This window comes from Babylonia areolata, chromosome 1, assembly GCF_041734735.1.
Source record: "Babylonia areolata isolate BAREFJ2019XMU chromosome 1, ASM4173473v1, whole genome shotgun sequence".
Classification (NCBI taxonomy): Eukaryota; Metazoa; Mollusca; class Gastropoda; order Neogastropoda; family Buccinidae; genus Babylonia; species Babylonia areolata.
The window spans coordinates 7,711,430-7,730,871 of NC_134876.1; the positions used below are offsets into that span (position 1 = coordinate 7,711,430).

Genomic DNA, 19,442 nt, shown 5'->3' on the forward strand with positions numbered 1-19,442 from the left:
GGTTTATTTGCGATCCACCTCACAACTCACTTTAAGACCAAAAATGCATTCCCCTTTTCCATTTGTCAATAACAGAAAGTCAGCTGATTCATTTTATGTCAGTGATTGAGTGAAAATGCCAAGATCTGATATGATCTTGTATGTTTAATACATGCAAACACAGCGATGCAGACTTATGTCTTGAAAGAAAATTGTGCTGTACAGGTGTTCACAAAAGAGAATGACTGTGTGTGTGTATGTGTGTGTGCATGTGCACACATGTGTACATGCATGCGTGTGTGTGTGTGTGTGTGTGTGTGTGTGAGATAGACACAGAGAGAGAGAGACAGAGAGAGAGAGAGAGAGAGAGAGAGAGTGAGAGAGAACATGAAAAAGACAGACAGACTCCACTCACCAAGCTGATGTGTTTTGAGATTACACAGTGTTTGTCTGAGGTCTTCAGAACCAGTTGGTGTTTTCATTATACCTGAAACAAGGGTTTTGAAATAAATGTACAATGCAAAAAGCATAACCTGAAAATATTGCAAGAGAATAGAAATAAAATCTACATAAACCCCACTATTTTTTATGCTTTTTTATGCTCAGATTCAAATGTGAAAAAGAAAATTTAAGTAATGAGCTTCAAACTGCCTGTCTGGCCATCCATGAACAGACTCATGCGCATGAACATGTACTGGTTACATGACAAGTGGACGTCGACAAAACTGGTTATACTCTGATGTCAACACTGTAAAAGTGTTCATTAAAATTAACTTTTGGTGGAGGGGTGGTGGTGGGGCTTTTTGCATTTTACATCACAGGGTAAACGGATGTTTCCATGACAAAGTTTCAAACAACTTTTGCATGGAAAACATTCTGTAATCCAAATTTACATCAGAAGTTCAATGGTCAAAACAACACAGGAAATGTTTCCTGACCCCATCAATAAAAAAACGAGGTAAGAATGATCTCTTTTCACTGTCTGTTGCTGTTTTTACCCTAATTCCTCAGTTTCTCCTCTCCAAGTGTCTGCTCAGGCAATACAATCAAGGAAACATAAGAGAACACTTCAAAGGAAGGCAAAGCAATGACTAGGTCCTGGTCTGTATCCTTCTGTGCCTTTGCTCCACTGGATTTCTGTCACTCGCTTTCATTCAGGTTTTCACCTCCACTCTCTGACTGATGAAAAAGTTCTTTCTCAGACAGCCGCTGGACTACAATCACTAGACAAAAGAATCTGCAAGACTCTGGGATTTCATTTACTTCTAATAAAAGATAATCTAATTCCCTCATAATTAGATTCATAAACATGTGGGTCTTACTTTTCAGAATGTTGAGAACCCTGTATGGCTGATCCAAGGTTATGGCCAGGCCAATGGCTTTCAGATACTTCTTGTCCTGAATGTAGTTTTCAAGCCTTTGTTCCCTGAAAACACATACATTGAAACATACAATGTATTATTTCCATTTAAAATTCTAGAAAGGCACATGAGAAACATACATTAAAAAATACAACAAAATAATTTACAACACACACAGACACACACACACAGACAACTCAAACAAGCACACACAAGAACTTACTGAAGAATTTGCTTCTCCAATTTTGCTCTGACCAGTTGAGCTTCTTCATCTGTTGTGTCCTGTGAAGAATAAATGACAACAAAATGTGCATTACATACCGGTTGACAGACTTTAAGAAGTATAACACTTAGAAAATAAATTATCTCGATAAACTGAACCCCCCTGCACCCCTCACTTCCTTCTAATCATCTCACAATAACAAGTGCATATTTGATTTGCTTTTGGTGTAGACAGTGGGTGCTGAATATATACCAAAGCTGTATTTTTAAACTAAAGAGAAAGAAGTACTCATGTAAATAAATATAATTAGATAACAGAAGATGACAGGCAGGAACAATAATTACAGAACAAAATATTGCCCAAAATATTACCAACACCCGTAAAAGATTTAAAACTATAACGATGAAAAACACATTCATTTAAAACATACCACTAAATAATTTACTCCTTCAGCAGCAAACTGTCTGAACCCCCACCCAACCCTTCAAAAGAAACAAAACCCACAAAAAAAACCCACAAAAAAACCCAACCCAACAACAACAACAAAAAAAAGCCAACACCACCACCACCACCTTGACAAAATCTCATCAGGATCAGTCTCAACTGACAAACCAGTAAAACAAAAACACTTGCAGTGATTATCCCCCTTTTACACCAGTTCATTTTGAGTGTCAAATTTTATTTTAATTATCTATTTTATTACTTTAAATGATTTCTTAAATTATGCTACTTCAACATAGTGTTCTTATTGTGAGCATAGCAGTGTAGCATTCTGAAGCTGGGCAAAGCATGTTACAATCAAAATATAGCAGTTGGCCCAATTGAATTGAAAAATACTGTGTAAATAGTGTGAAAACAGGTGTCCAAATATTCTGTGTATTTGCTTTTGATTCCACAATAGCAGACAACTTGTTCAGGAAAAAGCTACAAAGCAGTTGTCCAGATATGTGAAAATTCAAGTAATGGAAAACATTTGACAAAAACAGATAGAGAGAGTGAGAAGAGAGGGCAATACACCAAGACTACAAAATATTCCTTGCAATTAGAAGCCTTTTGAAGTTTTAAATTCAAGAGACTTTTTTGTCTGTTTCAAACAATATTAAAACAGAAAATTTTTCTGGTTCATTCAAATGCTCATCGACAGGTAAGTGAAATAAAAATAAATGAACGATAACCTGTCTGCCCTTCCTTGAACCAGAGAAAGATACTCACTTTCCACAGGATGACAGTAGCATCAGCACCCCCACTGATGACCAGGTCTTCACTGGGATGCACAGCAAGTGCCCAAGCTTTGTTGTCATGCCCTTCCAGTGTTTTGTCACAGGTATTTGTCTTCAGCGTCCAGATCTTCAGGAGACCTTCAGAATCACTGGAAAAATGATTGGATCCTCTACAGTCTTATCTTGTCCATGAAAACATATAACTTTGTAGGTAATAAAATAGATACTTTTCATTTGTCTTGAATGGATTCAAACTGACAGTAACTGAAATACAGGAAGGCATGTGTATGTGTGCATGGCGTGTTTGTGCATGATTTACATTAGCATAGGTGTGTGTTTTGAATATACTTTTATATAATACGCACACATATATAAATAAGCATATGTCAAAACATCTGACATTTACAACCAGTATAGACAGGCAGCAGTGTGCCTGCATGAAGGTTTGCATGTATGTGCACAGAATGTGCACTTGTCTGCAAGTAAAGCAGTGTAAGGATGTGAAGAGTAGATGTCTGTCCATATTCCACCAAAGCCAGCAAATGCAATCATTGTGAACAAATTTTACAGTCCTAACTATAATATAATAATTATAACTTCATACCTGGACAACAACTGACGACCACCACTGATGTACACCACTTTCAGGACAGAACTGTTGTGACCTTCCAGGCTCTGTACACAAACAACACATACAGATAAAAGGTCACGGTTAAAGTATGTGTAATTAAAAGAATACCAACTATCAACTGCAAAGACTGAATAAATTTGGCTTTTTGAAGAATGCCCACAACTTCTGTTTTGCAAATTTACATCCAGATTTGTTACCTGTACAGATTCTTCTGCAGATGAATATTCATCACATGCAGGTAAACACAGGAGAATCTCTGAATGTAAGTGCAAGTGAGGTATATCTTTACTTCATCGAACCCTTATAATGCATGATGGCTTGAAAAACACAGAGATCTTTCAAATGCTGTGCACCTTAGCTACATGAACTACATACTTAAAACTCTAGGAGTGGCACTTTACTAAAGTCATGCGTGTTACACCATTTTGGTTTACAGAAATTTCACACAGAAAGAGATATTACCTGCATCAAAGAAAAGTCAGTCATGTTCCAGACATTGATTTTTCCATCTGCTGAAGATGTTGCAAAACACTGAAACAAAGAAAACAACAGTTAAAGAAAATAGATTCCTCTATTCTACATCAATAAAACATCATCCAAAGTCATGTGAAAATCAAATGAAATGTCTGTAGATAAGAACAGAAAAGACCTTCAACAATCTCAAATACAAATGTATTAAATTATCATCTTTGAGTTTGATATTCCTTCAACTTTCAGTTCAAACATACTTCTTTAAAATTATCTCAGCTTCTTACTTCATATGTATTATACTTATTTGTTGTTATAGCATGTCATAGTATGAGTTGTGTAGTATAGATCTGCCTGAAAAAAAAATATTTTGAGGGGTATTGTTATAGAATGTGGTGTTGTAAAACAAAATATTTGGTTTCAAATGTCTCGAGTGGCAGTACAGCAAACTGTATTGAATGGTAGTTCAGTAAATGTGTTGTGTAGAATGTGTTGTGTGGTAGTTCAGCAAAATGTGTTGTTTGGTAGTTCAACAAAATGGGGTGGTGGTGGGGGGGGGGGGGTAAGGGGAGGGGGGAAGTATACACAGCCATGAAATCAACTGCTCACCTTGTCAACAGTTGAAAACTGAACACACCACACTCCTCGCTTGTGACCCCTGACAACCCCTTGCAGTTTCAGATCTGGAAGACTCCACAACTGGTGAGGAAAAATAAAAGTTATTGTGGTTTACTCACGTCTTATTTTGGTTTGCCACCCTGTACATCATATTCACCCTCACTAAACACAGACAATTCTCAGATATCAAAATATCTATCAAGTTACCAAAGTAATGTGAAGTTAAAGGTAGTGTTATGTTAGAATATCAGTGTAAATTCATAGTAGTCTTCATCTTTAATTCTCCAGAGATATTTTCTAGTTTTCTTTATTTGCCACACGACGAAACATTCTCAAAATACCTCATCTCCTGAGCCAGATCTCTGGCATCTCTGAATTCCTCCCTTCCCACTGATTTACTTTGAACAAGTATACCATCCTGGGTGTGCTTTTAAATTTGAATGTCTCCTGTTCAAACTGATTCGTAACACAAAAACTGCCACATCATGTCACTATCCAGGTCATAACCGAAGCAAAGCACACAGTCCTGTCAAACAGAGTTAAGAAACAAGCCAGCCTTACTTTGGCTGTTTTGTCTCTGGATGCTGAAGCCAGATACATGTCATTGGGGGCGACAGTCACACAGTTGATCTCAGCCTGATGCGCCCACTCAGTGACTGATGAATGGAGAGTCACCAGTTGATCCGTCTCCTGTTTCACCTCAGACGGCAGTTTCCATAGTTTGACGGTCTGGTCTTCACTCCCTGATACAATGAACTTGGCGGACAGTCTGAAAAAAACAAAAACAAACCCAGCTCACAACATTAGAAACAGCCTTTTCCCACCCAGTTACATTTTCTGTTGGTTTAATGGGGTATGAAATCATCAATACCTTCTGCCTTGTGCAAGTTGGAGCACACACCACAAGTGTTTGTCACAAAGGGTGGTAGATACTGATGTTAATTACATGTACAAGCAGTGAGATCATGGAGTGAAGAGAAAGGACCCACCTGGAAAAGGCCACAGAGGTGACAGCCTTAGCATGACCATCTCCAACAGCCACACAGCTCACTTGACATGTCTCTGGGTTCATTCGCCATATTCTCACTCGGTTATCCTGCACACAGTGACATCAATACTATTTCTATGTCTGTAAAAAAAAAAAAAGGGGGTAAATTCAGATAACATATTGTTTCATTTCTGCAATCCAAATATCAAAAAAGAGAAATTGATGATCAAAGATCTGTATGTTCTCAGTATCAACAGCTATTTTCAAATAAATAATAATAAAAACATTGAATCCAAGAAAATATGTTCAGCTATTTTCAAATGATGAGTAATTAAAACAATGAATCAAAAAAAATATGTTAAGATATCTATACATTCTCAGTGTACTGTTTTCAGTGTGATAAAGCTTGCATTTTTCTTTTGAGTACCAGACATGTACGAGTGCACATACATGGGACAGAGTGCTTTTACAACACACTGTATGTTGGGGGCAGAGAGATTTCTTTTGAAAAATAATGCATTTCTTTCATTTCAAAGATACTGGCTGGTACGTAGATACTTTGGACTTTTGGTAAAAAAACAAAACAAACAGAAGCAATGACTCAATATCCATGAAAAGACTAATTTCAGCAGTATGGCACAATTAAAGCATCAGATTAATAAAAAGGAGAGTAAATTCAAGCCAGGCCACCAAAGGATTAAATCATATTGCCAGCTATAATAAGAATAACTGGATCTCACATTTCATCAGGGGTTAAGAACAAGTTAACTCACTCCAGACGACTAGTTCTCTCCTTTGCTTTTCCCTACAAATGACCCATTTGTTAGTGTTAGGAAAAATATCACAAAAAATACAAAACATAAAGTAACTGAATGAAACTCACTGAACTTGACCCACTGACCCCTCTCCTCAAGTCGTGTGAATGCCCACCACCCTCCCTCTTCACTGCTCTCAGAAGCTGAATCACTATCAGTTCCTACTTGCTGGTTGCTTTCTTCACTACAGATACTTTATTCAATATCTTCATCATCCTCATCAATGTCGAAACCTTTAGTTTGAAGCATTTCAATCACTTCAGCAGTGGTAAAACCGCTGTCATGATCTAGTTTGCTCCAAAAATTTCCACTTGTATCGCCTGCGACGCCATTTTCGATACGTATGCAGATTAGCTTGTCGTGTGGGGTCCTGAACTCGCTGTGGAGTGTGTTGTCATGGAATCTCATGAAGAAACTTTTCATTTGATCCTTGACACGTTCACAATGCCCGGTGTGGCTGCAATTTTTATGCTACCCCATGAGGAAAACATGGAAAAGTATTTAATTGTCGAAACCGCTATTGTGTTCTGGATGATGGAACGCAGTAGCGGTTTCGACAATTAAATACTTTTCCATGTTTTCCTCATGGTGACACCTTATGTCATGTCACCTTATGTCAGGAACACTATAGCGTTCCATCGTCCGGAGTGAGTTAATCACCCTTGCTGCTGTTTTTATTTTTTTATTTTCCATACCGACATAACTAACCAATGAGCACATTAGTCTTCAAATGACACGCCAAACTATGGAAAATCTACCCCTCTTAACAATTATGCTTTTGAACTTTCATAGGATGCACACTCATGGGTGATTTTGCATCCATGACGTAAGGTGTGGAAGTTTAAAATGGAAGAACAATGTACAGCCAGGAATATCCAATGACATTTCAATTACAGAATAACTGGTGAATTTGTACCCATGATATGTCAAAGGCATATTGCTTGAAAACCCTAGAAGACTGTGGGTGATTTTACACCCATGACCAGTGGGAAGAAATATTGCTTGAAATCCTTAGAAAACCAAAGGCGACTTTGCGCCCATGATATATGGGAAGGTATATTGTTTAAATTCCTTTCAAGAAAATCCATAAATTAGTTTGCATCCATGGTGTATGCCAGTTTAAGTTTTTAAGCAATATAAGGAAAAGGTTGGTTTTATTTCCTTTTTTTTCTTTTCTTTTTTGTGGTACACATAGGACTTTCTTCACTGGCCGGAGAAAAAAACAAAAAACGGGAGTGGGACATACACACATATAAGTTAATTTTGCACAAACTGACAAACCTTGGAAGCTGTGGCAAAGAATTTCTGCTTTGGGCAGACAGCGAGGGCCAGCACAGTGTCTGTGTGTCCAGACAGGATCTGACACTCCATGGTGTGTCTGTTGAACACCTTCACCTTGGAGCTGTTGGAGATCACCACCAGGTGGGACCCATCCTTCCCCACCAGGCCAATGTCCAGTACCTCTTCCAGGTAACCGGACAGCTGGAAGCCAGAAAGTGAAACCAGTTTAACTCTTTCACCGACAAGTTTCTATTTGAAAAACACTCCCCAGTGTCAAATACTTTTAGAAAAGATGCTCTCAGTCACAGGCTTCAGTATCAGTAGCTCAAGGAGGTGTCACTGCGTTCGGACAAATCCATATACGCTACACCACATCTGCCAAGCAAGCAAATGCCTGACCAGCAGCGTAACCCAGCACGCTTAGTCAGGCCTTGAGGATAGCTTCAGTTCAAGTCAAAACAACACAATGGACTTGTTCACTTCAAACTAGGTCAGGGGGTAAAGGTTTGTCACTGTTCTATTGGCCAGAAACTGGCTGCTGCTGTCGAGCTTTATTACAATGTGAAGTATGGTTTTATCAACTTGGCCCCTCGATGTCGACAAAAGTCACATGTGGCATTGAAAGAGTTAAGTTTTAGATGGCATTATAACACACCTCCACCCCACTACAAAGAGTGTGGCTGCCAACTTGGTGGAATAAAAACGTTCATACATGTTAAAGCCCACACATATATAATAAATAATATACAAGTAAACATGTCAGTTTCAGCCCATGAATGCAGAAGAAGAACACCGCCCTACTGGCAAAAAAGTATCTCAACAGCATGCTATGTGTGTGTGTGTGTGGGGGGGGAGGGGTAGGTGTGTGTGTGTGTGTGTGTGTTGTGTGTGTTGTGTGTGTGTGTGTGTGTATGTGTGTGTGTGCGCAAACGCGCGCATGTGTGTATGTGTCTGTTGTGTGTGTATGTGTGGTGGGTGGAGGGGTGTGTGTGTGTGTGTGTGTGTGTGTGTGTGTGTGTGTGTGTGTGTGTGTGTGTGTGTGTGTGTGTGTGTGTGTGTGTGTGTGTGTGTGTGAGTGTGTCATTTATTTGCAGTTGTCTGCCCAGCATATGGCACTAAATTCTTGATTGTACTTATCAACACAGCCCATGGATTAACCTGATAAACATGGTGCTTTCTTTATGATTTAAAAACAAGGCATGAAACAAACTGAATAATGGTATGGTAATTTCTTCTTTTTTCATACAAACCATGTGAATTAAACCTAAAGTATCTGATAGTTCATGTAAAGCACATGATGAGCCCAGGAAAAAAACGAAGGTATTTTATCTTTCTGAACACGTTATTTATAAACTGAATGACAAGTTTTTGGTGGCAAAATCAGAAATATGAATAAAACCACTCAAAATGAACTTGCATTACACCTAGGATACATTAGAAAACACAACCAGGTACAGTCTAATTCTTCCTGTCACTCTCCCACACTCACATACACCAACTAAACTTTTTGTCAACATACACAAAAATACCTGCTTGTGCAAGGTGAAATCGTTGTTGAGGAAGAGAATGTTGTGGTCGTACATGACAATGACTATCTTGTCCAGTGCCTGACAGAAAAATGCCTGTACAATGGCATGTTTGGAGTCGTCGTCCTCGCCGTCCCCTTCCTCGCACAGCGTGCGGTCTGTGTGAGCACACTTGCCCGTCTTTGAACTCACCACCCTCAGAGCACCTGCACACAGGTTAGATCATCAAGTTACTTCAATGTTCATTTGGCAGAGATAGACAGAGAGAGAAAAACAGAGTGAGAGACAGGGGTTAGAGAGAGAGAGAGAGAACGAGAGAGAGTTAACACACATAACTTTTCACAAAATTTTAAAGAATTTAGATTCAATGATATAATTATCTTATCAACAAAGATTGGGACTCACAATAAAACTTGATTATAAACACACTTTGCAATACATAAAGTCATCATTCTTCAATGACGTTTTAAACAGGCTCTGCCAAGCACAGTTTGTTTAAAAGAATCTTACCATCAGATCCGACACACACAAAGTAGTCCCTGGCATCACCATCTTCCAGGACAGGCAGATTCTCCAACACCATGACACCCTCTGAACTCTGCACAGAGCCAACCAGACATATCACACACACACACACACACACACACACACACGTCATAACATATATGTAGTAAGCACTGACAAACACATTCTGCAAGCTGGTTATGCTTGTATTTCAATCTTCTGCTCACCTTTAGGGACTGAGCATTATTTCTGCCTTTCTCCACATAAAAAAGAACAACCAAAACAAAACTAAATCAGAAAAAGTTCTGCATAACCAGTTTGGCCCATTCTCTAATAAATTATAACAGAAACCTCAAAGTTTTTATTGATATTGTCTGGAAAGATCACATAGCACTGTAGCAGTCAGTTACTTCCACAAATTTCTCTAACTTCTGGCTTCCAGTGATTGTCACACACTACCATAAGTTTTGTTTCCTTCCAATACACAATAACATTGCAGTTTTTTTCAGTCTTCAACAATGACAGAAAAAACAAATTTACAGCAGGAAGAGTAGTGACAGAAACAACTCTGTTCTTTTTTCATACAAAAGATACTTAAGCAGATATGTCTTCCAACTTTGCTTTTCCCTTGACTCATTACGTTAAATACTGCATACACTCAACAGGCACAGAGTAAATGTCTTAATTAACTAATGACAGATCATTAGTACTAGTACAGTTATAACTGTACTCAATGATATGAGCAATCAAATGTAAGCTAGTAACCAGATGACATACCTCAAACACTGGCAGAGTTCTGATCACTTTCAGCTTGTTCATGTCCCACACACAGACCACTTTGTCTCCCCCACAGCTGTACACAAATCATAGTCACTATCACAAGCAAATCAATCACCTACATTTCCTTCGTTGCATCCTAAATGCAACACGTCTTCATTAAAACTCAGTTACATAAACTGGAAATTTACATAATGTATTATTTTCAGTTCATACCGCTTCAGCGCATGCAGTTTCCTGATTACCTCACAGACATAATGAACAGAAACATGAAACCACACAGACACTTATGCACCACCCACTGCATTTATTCACACACTGATCATGGACACATCGTTACAACTGTAATGTGCAAAAACTCCTGTTTAGTTATTTGTCATTTGGAATCCACAAATGCATTGTTTTTAGTTCACGGAGTAGAACATTTTAGAGAACAGAAGCTGCCTGCTAGTTTCTGAACTGAATTCCTGAAAGTAAACTCAAAACAACTGGTATGTGGAGATATACTGTACAAAGAAAATCAGAAAGTCACATTTGCTGAAGAAAAAAAAAAAGAAAAGAAAATCCATCCTATGCTAGTGTTGGTAAGACTGATCAATACCCCATCAAATGTGTCAGTAACGGTGTGGGTCATTTATGCCTTAATAAGACAATATACATAAATGAGATTCTGACAGAATATGAAAAACAAACAAACAACCCCCCCCCAAAAAAAAAACCCACCAAAAAACCCAAAAAAACCCAACACATACACAACAAGTTGAACAACAACAAAAAAACAACAAACACAGAGAAACTATTTTACCTGTACATAGTCTGTCCATTATTGGTGAAGAATAAGTCCTTGACCAGAGAGTAATGGTCTCTGCTGACCACCAAACAGGTGCTGGTTTTGAGATCCCACACTCGTACTGTGTCATCATCTGCTGCTGATACCAGCTGCAATCGCTCTATGTCAGGATGAAAGCGTACTAATCTGGGAAAAAAAAGAAAGGAAAAGACAGACTTGTATCATTCCAAATGCTAGATCATGCAAAAATTCAAAAGTGATTCAACTCATATGACTGGTCTAGGCTCTAGGTCACACACACACACACACACAAACACAAGCAAAGGAAGAAAACAAGAACATGGATATCATTTGTAAGGATTACACTTCAGTCTTTGGGAAAGTTTGTATTTACCAATAATTTTCCTATGAGAAGTCTGAACAAGCAAAGTTTTTTCATCAAGGTTTACCACATAACACTGACAATACAAGCACTGAGTATACTCTCTAAATTTTGACTTTTTCTCTGAAAACAAAACTTCAAAGACATTCTGAGGCAAGCAGCAGTATAAACTAGTAGTGGTAACAACTGTGTTTCTTCACTATGAAGAAACACAAACTGAAGAGATATGGACACATCTCAACAGGACTTGCCAAGACAGTCTTGTAAGGCACAGTGCAAGGAAGGAGAAGGAAAGAGAGGTAGAAAAAAAAAAGAGATGTGAGGACAATATCCAAGAAAGGACAGGCCTGAGACTGAGAGAGACAAGGTACATGGAGAAACTGAGAACTGGCTGCAAGGTCTTTTTCTTCTTCTGCGTTCGTGGGCTGCAACTCCCACGTTCACTCGTATGCACACGAGTGGGCTTTTACGTGTATGACCGTTTTTACCCCGCCATGTAGACAGCCATACTCCATTTTCGGAGTTTCCATAACCCACCGAACACTGACAAGGATCACAGGATCTTTAACGTGCGTATTTGATCTTCTGCTTGCGTATACACACGAAGGGGGTTCAGGCACTAGCAGGTCTGCACATATGTTGACCTGGGAGATCATAAAAATCTCCACCCTTCACCCACCAGCCGCCGTCACCGTGATTCGAACCCGGGACCCTCAGATTGACAGTCCAACGCTTTAACCACTCGGCTATTGCACCTGTCGGCTGCAAGGTCATCAGTGGTGCCCCTATGGTCTTGAGACTGTTGGACAGAACTTTTTAGACGATTAAGAAGAAAAATCAGGTGCTCACCTGACCACACCGGTGTGGCCTCGCAGGTGGTGTGTGCAGTACTGCTGAATACAGTCCCACACTTTGATGAGGCAGTCGCTTCCCCCCGTGGCCAGGAGGGTGGAGGTGGGGTCGAACCCCATGGACATGACTGGGGTAGCGTGGAGAGCCTGCAATCCATGACATTCTTTCCTTTGTCAACATGACAACCACCAATGAAACACAAGAATACTGCTCAGTAATACAGTTACCTGATATAGCTTCCAAGCATTTCTGAACCTTATCAACACACTGACACATTCAAATATATTTGAAAAACAAAAACTAAAAAAAGAAAAGAAAAAAGAGCAAAGTAAACAATGATGTAGATAGATAACAGAAGTGTAGTGTGGTAGTGTCTTGTTTCAAAGGAACTGTGACTGCCTGCTCTGAGAAATATGCATAACATTTTTCCCAATTATTCTGCAATTTAACACTGATTACACTGACATTTGACTGTATACAAAACACTTAAATCATTCAAGAACACAATAATGTCTAGAACTTTGGAAAAGCATAGAACTCACCTTCCATGTGTGAACCAGTTCTTTATTTTTCCATTTCCACTTTCTCAACAGTAAATTCTGAGTCGCAAGCACCAGAAACTGTGGACAAAGAAGAGGCCATGCACTGATGCGGTACAAAAAATCTTTTTTGATATTTCACACCCCTGCACCCCCCCACCCCTCAAAAAAAAAAAAAAAAAAAAAAGCAAAAAAAAGCAGCAGCAGCTATCCACTTCATAACAGATACTCACATATTCTGTGAAGTTACTTCTTCTACATGAATTATAAGTATTAAAACTAGAACCACACAAAACAGAACAAAATAGAAGTGTGGGATAAACATCGGAGTACAAATACCTGAAGTGAAAACGAATGTGGTGATATGCCTTTTGAATTTGAGTCTGATATATGTACAGAACAAAGAAGTCTTGGCTGAGAAAGTGAAAATTAAAACTCATTTGTAGAGCTCTTTAAGTTTAAAAATAAAGAAATGGAAAGAAACTCTAATCAATGACATATATTCACACTGTAAATGAAAGAAAGGTATAATAAAGAAAATAGGAGTAACTGTAGTTTCTTCTGACTTGCATCTTGCTACTATATGGCACAACAGATTGTCAGCACATCACCCTAGAATCAGCGAGCAATGCATTTCAGAATTTCCCTTCCCTCTCTGGCAATACTCTATTCAGACTGGAGGTCAAGAATAATCTCCAAGTCATAGCAGCTGATGGATTTCTTTTTGTTTTTCACCGAACTCACCTGGTCATCAGGACTAACACAGAATGAAGTCAGCTCTTCATCTTCCTGGAAGAAGAAACAGAACACAATACTTTAGTTCAAAGTATGGCCTTTGGTTTAGCCCTCAAAGTCAGTGGTTTTATGTTCCACTTCCAGTCAATGCATTTTGATGATCAAACTCAAAGGCAAACTGCCAATAAACATAACAGAAATAATGTTACACCTTATCTCATGATAAAGAAGATGAAATACAAGGAAGAAACAAAATGTGGTGTTTTTCACTAATCTCAGTCACGTTAACAAAGGGAGCTGATCACATTGATAATAATCAGTTCAGTGTTACTCAAGAAGGCATCAGTGCGTTTGGACAAATCCATATGCTACACCACATCTGCCAAGCAGATCAAAATGCTTGACCAACAACGTAACCCAACGCCTTTAGTCAAGCATTGAGGGAAAATAAAATAAAATAAAATATAAACTTATATATCAAGATAAATATAAAAATTATAAAAATAACAAATGAAATGAATAAATGAACAAATAAATCAATCAATCAATAAATGAATCTATAGAAATAAATATATAAAAAAGCAATTAGCAGATAAAATAACAATAGAAATACAAAATAAACTATGAAAAAAAAGGATAACAAACAATGAATAAATACGGTCAAAATAAGAAGAGAAACAGTGTTTACCTGACCAATGGTGCATGTTGTCTTGGCTGTTTCCAGTTCCAAGACCTTGACTTGTTGTGAACAGCCACAAAACATGAACTGTCCATCCTTGCTGATCTGTAATTAAATAATAAACTAGTGAAAAAGAGAAAACATCTAGTGATCTACCCCTCTCTCAATGTCTGTCTGCATCTGTCAGACAAAGAAATTTGTCTGTATAAAATTACACCAAAAGAGTGATGTATAGGTATACAATACTGTTTTTCCAGAGTTAGAATTAAGACCAATGTAACAAAATTTAAATATAAACTCCATCGTCCAAGGGGCATCTGAACACTTTCAATATGAATATCTGATCAAATATCAAATAAGCAATTGTGAACTAATCATGTGCCACGTTCCTAAAACTTCTCAATATAACAGAACATATCAATCTTTGTGCAGAATGTGTCCAGACTGACTCAAGTGACAGACAAAAAAGAACTGGCACTAGAGTCAGATGAAGTTCTGACTGAACTGCATGATGGTGACAGGATGACAGAATGCTTAATTCAATTGTGGTTCTGCTGGCAAAATGTTACTGTCAATGTTTCAGTTTCAAGAAAAAGTAAAATAGCATGCAAAGCTATCAACACATAACATACCACATCTGCTTAAAAAAAAGAAAAAAAGAAAAAAAGGGGAAGCAAGCAAAACCTGACCAAAGTATAGACAACAATCGGACCAGCTGGGCCATGACATATATACCAACGTTAAAGTTTACCATGATGAACACACAAGAACAGAGACAGACATAAAATGATACACTGATACAGACAACTGAGACTGATTGATTACATGTGACATTGACTTCGTTTGCATTAAAAAATGAAATAAAATAAAGATAAAAATTAAAATAAGGACAGGGGCTGAATCAGTGAATAAGGAAGGGTAGTGTAGGGATAGAGGAGGCAGAGGTTTTGCAGAGGTAGGGCACAGGAGGAGGGGGAGGCACAAAAGTTTAACACAGGTTTATTTATGTTAATCAACTGGCTTAAAAAAAAAATCATTGATAAACTATTAACATGTTAAAATGTCATATGTCTGTCTGAGCATGTATGTGTGCGTGCCTGAAATGTGATTGAATGACACAGGAAACAAATGATGAGCGCCCAGTGGCAGCCGTTAGTTGGCTCTACCCAGGCAGGCAGTGTGTTGTGCAAATGACCCCGTGTTTGTAAAGCGCTTAGAGTTTGGTCTCCGACCGAGGACAGGTGCTATAAAAGTATCCATATCAATCAATCAAAAACCTAAAAAGCTATATTTACTCTCAAGATTCATCTAAGAAACGAGCCAAACTATTCTGTTTGTGTTTCAGATGATGACTTACCTGGATGTTTCCTCCAGTGTAGAAGGCCTCAAATTTCTGAATAACTGCCAAGCTGCACAAAAATTCGACACAGGTCAAATTCAGTTACTGAGTGGTAAACAGGAAGACTGCATTTTTTATGTTAAATTCTGGATGACATTCAACAAGTTCAAGCTAAATGATGACAAAACTAAAGCTACGATTATCTTCTCTTTAAAAATGTCCACATCTGCCTCTTTCAATGACTCTCTTGTGGTTGGTGATGCCAAATATGATGACAAAACTGAAGCTATGAAAAAAGTCTAATTATTTCCTCTTCAAGAATGTCCACATCTGCCGCATTCCCTCTCTTGTGGTTGGTAATGCCACAGTTCAGTTTTGTATTCTAAATCAACAAGGAAAACTGGAGTCATTCTCATTTCTTGACTTAAACCTGTGTATGCTCACTCAGGTAGTTAACCTGATATACAGTTAACTGTGGACTTCGATAGATTCAACTCTGTTCATCAGTACCATTCTACTGGAATGTTCTACAAAAACTTCTATTTCCACTTTTGTGCTGTCATTAACTGACTGCTATAATTCTCTTTTCATAGATTATCCCCATGATCTTCTTCAGTGAATTCAAAAACTTCAAAACAATGCTGTCCATCTGACTCAGAGTCCCACATACTGATCACATTTCGTATCTCTTCCATACTACTGGCTCCCCATAGAACTAGAAGTGAAACTTGGTAAAATTAGTTGAAATACAAATTTGTGTATTTCTGCACTGGCTTCCCACTGAACTTTAGAAGCGAAACTTTTTATACAAAGTTGTGTGTTTCTGCTTTCCACTCCACTTGACCTGTCTATCCTTCTGACACCATTGCTCTCATTTCTTCAAGAACTCTCCGCTCTTTCTCTGTTAACTTAGAATATTCCTCTTGTCAATACAAGAATCTATGGTGAATCAATGCTCTTTCCTCTTTGCTGCTCCTTAGGTCTTGACTAACTTACCACATCATGATCTTATCTGTTCATGCGACTGTGTCTCTGCCTTTTGCTCTTCATCTTCAATAAAACTCATCTTAGGCTTACTGAACCTGTCATAATGATAAACACTCTTAGTTTCCCACTTCTCCAAGAAGTCCAACACTGCCCTATGCCTGCTAACTCACTCTGCATACATGTATGAGGAATGAGACAATTAATAACTATCTAAAAATAGGTGGATAGCGCATGCCTTCTAGTTAAAGGTTCTTTGAGCCCGTTTGCTAACTGAAGCCAGCAGAAGTGTTCGATCAGCCATTTTACTACTCGTGTCAGGATAGCACAAAGCGGTAACTTCACGTAATGTAGCTGAGTGCTCAGCTGGTTACAATGACTGCTTCACGGCAACCTTTCACTTGCTCACAGCATTAATTCAGCTGACATTCCTGTGTACGTGTCACTGCACTGTTTCCCTGTTACAACTTTAGTAAATAAACTATTGGAAGATATCACTCAAGACACAACATTTGGTATGTCGTGGGGGCAAGCATAACACGATTTCATTGAAGATACACAGTTCCAATTCAGAAAGTACAACCAGTTAGCAGATGACATCTCAACGGAATGACGGCCAGATATGAGTAACAATACGGCGTCCAGTTGGCTTCAGCTTTCCTGGACAATGAGCTAACCATGTATCTTTAGACTCAGTGAAAATGAGAATGGGGAGGGAGGGAGGGACAGAGAGGGAGAGAGAGAGAGAGAGAGAGAGAGAGAGAGAGAGAGAGAGAGAGAGAGACAGACAGACAGACAGACAGACAGACAGACAGACAAAGAGAGAGAGGCCTTGAGTCAGATGAGTGGTTCATGTAATTTATAACATTTTCTCTTATGAAAACTGTCCTGAGCTTTCAGAGATAAAGGATGATTATAAACAAATGCACATTATCATATCAATTTATAAGCCAGGGTGAGATAAGAAAGAAATAATGTAAAAAGTCACTACAGGCCAGTAATTCAGAAATCTATTGCAAGAAGTACAAGTTTGTAGTTTTGTACTATCACAGTAACAGTACTATTACTAACAAAGCTCAGAGATAGACTTACTGAAGTTACTTAGTTATATCTTAGTAAGTTATACTAAAAATAATAGTTTTATTAAACATAGACACATCAATGTACTCCCACATGTTGAGATTCAAACAATTTTAATATTTTTTACTACATCATATTTATAATATATATATATATATATATATATATATATATATATATATATATATATATATATATCCAGAAGTTAAATTCTTTGAAAACACACACACACACACACACAGAGAAACACACACAGTGACTCATACACATACTGTGGTGTACATTGTGATATACATATGTTTGGCTTTTATGCCAGTGCCTATACGTATAAGTAATTGAGACCCTCATTACAGTGTGGAACAACTGCCATCAAGAACCATTGAAGATGGAACTGTCCATGGAACCTGAAGGCGGACACACGATGGTGATAGTGTGCTGTTAGTCGCAAAATTAAAGAAAACGTTTTGGCAAAACTATTACCAAAATGCCTGTCAGCACAGCAAGATAATAGATCAAAGTTTCAACCTAAGAATTTAAAATCTTTCGTGTGTCAGGAGCTTCCAAAAATGTCACGAGCAGAACATACAGAAAAAAACAACATTCTTTCTCACTGAACAATCTGTCCTTTTGCCAAAAATCACACTTCTGAATAGCAGACTTTTCTTACATCAGTCACACGTATTTGATGTTATTCAATAAAAATGTACTTACTTCTTTTTCAAAGGAGCCATTCTGCACACACTGCCCACATAAACTGTCACAACACGTGTGTACAGTGTCTTTTCCACTTCCGGTATATAACTCGTCTTTTTATTACAACGATACTACAACACACTACAAAGCAATCTCCCCTTCCCTCTTCCCCCCCTCATTCCTTTGCAAATGTACGTTATGTTTTGCTCGTAGAGACTGAAGGCTCTGATTCTATATTGTTGTTATAATAATCATTACTGTTACAATGTTAGTTCGTTCGTTCTTTTGCTTAACGTCTATCCACATTTGTGATATTAGACGAAAATCTCTATCATCTCCCCCACCCCACCCATGCCTTAAACTATATCACATCTTTCCCAGTTCCTCTCTCCTCAATTAGCATTAAAAAAATAAAAAAAAGTAAGAAAAAGAAAAAACAGAAGGATATAGATAAAACAAAATAACTAGCCAACCAGTAGAATTACAACACAGAATCAATTAACTGGGCTCCAAAACTCTGAACTATTTCAAACACTTGTTGATTATCATATAAGACATTTCTTATGGAAGCAGATGGAACTGCAGATTTTATAAATGGAATAGGTAAATATGGTTTTAACTGTTCACATTATGGATGATATGCACGGGAGTAATTTTATTGCGGCCATAAATGCAAATCACATTTGAAGTATATTTTGTTTTTATGGTATCTAGTCGTAGTCTGTATACCAGACTGGTGATCCACTGCTACTGTGATGTCCTTTCATTTTTAAAGAAAACATGCGATCAGTTTTGTAGCATTTTCTCTGTTAGGGTCAGCCTCCTGTTTTAGTTTATTGACATGATTCCAGCACGTTTTCTCCACTGAGTAGAGAATAACATTTGTTAGTGTGTGTGTGTGTGTGTGTGTGTGTGTGTGTGTGTGCGCGCGCGCGCGCGCTCGCCCGTATTAATTTTGTGTGTGCGTGGCGAATGTTG

The 19,442-nt window shown here is 38.1% G+C and overlaps 1 protein-coding gene across 1 annotated transcript in view; it reads right to left on the bottom strand.

The window, feature by feature from the left end:
• The window catches only part of LOC143302293 (transducin beta-like protein 3), a 20,030-nt gene extending 1,471 nt beyond the window's left edge, over positions 1 to 18,559 (bottom strand). The window contains exons 1-20 of the mRNA XM_076616934.1: positions 18,483 to 18,559; positions 15,726 to 15,777; positions 14,378 to 14,473; positions 13,699 to 13,743; positions 12,958 to 13,035; positions 12,413 to 12,561; positions 11,197 to 11,367; positions 10,392 to 10,467; positions 9,621 to 9,708; positions 9,114 to 9,316; positions 7,585 to 7,785; positions 5,490 to 5,596; positions 5,062 to 5,269; positions 4,492 to 4,581; positions 3,877 to 3,945; positions 3,388 to 3,458; positions 2,776 to 2,932; positions 1,564 to 1,622; positions 1,302 to 1,405; positions 395 to 466 (exon numbers count right to left, since the gene is read on the bottom strand). Of these exons, the coding sequence (XP_076473049.1) occupies positions 395 to 466; positions 1,302 to 1,405; positions 1,564 to 1,622; positions 2,776 to 2,932; positions 3,388 to 3,458; positions 3,877 to 3,945; positions 4,492 to 4,581; positions 5,062 to 5,269; positions 5,490 to 5,596; positions 7,585 to 7,785; positions 9,114 to 9,316; positions 9,621 to 9,708; positions 10,392 to 10,467; positions 11,197 to 11,367; positions 12,413 to 12,561; positions 12,958 to 13,035; positions 13,699 to 13,743; positions 14,378 to 14,473; positions 15,726 to 15,777; positions 18,483 to 18,502 (2,116 nt within the window). The 5' untranslated portion in view covers positions 18,503 to 18,559. The remainder of the gene's footprint in view (positions 1 to 394; positions 467 to 1,301; positions 1,406 to 1,563; positions 1,623 to 2,775; positions 2,933 to 3,387; positions 3,459 to 3,876; positions 3,946 to 4,491; positions 4,582 to 5,061; positions 5,270 to 5,489; positions 5,597 to 7,584; positions 7,786 to 9,113; positions 9,317 to 9,620; positions 9,709 to 10,391; positions 10,468 to 11,196; positions 11,368 to 12,412; positions 12,562 to 12,957; positions 13,036 to 13,698; positions 13,744 to 14,377; positions 14,474 to 15,725; positions 15,778 to 18,482) is intronic.
• Between the last annotated feature and the right edge of the window lie 883 nt (positions 18,560 to 19,442).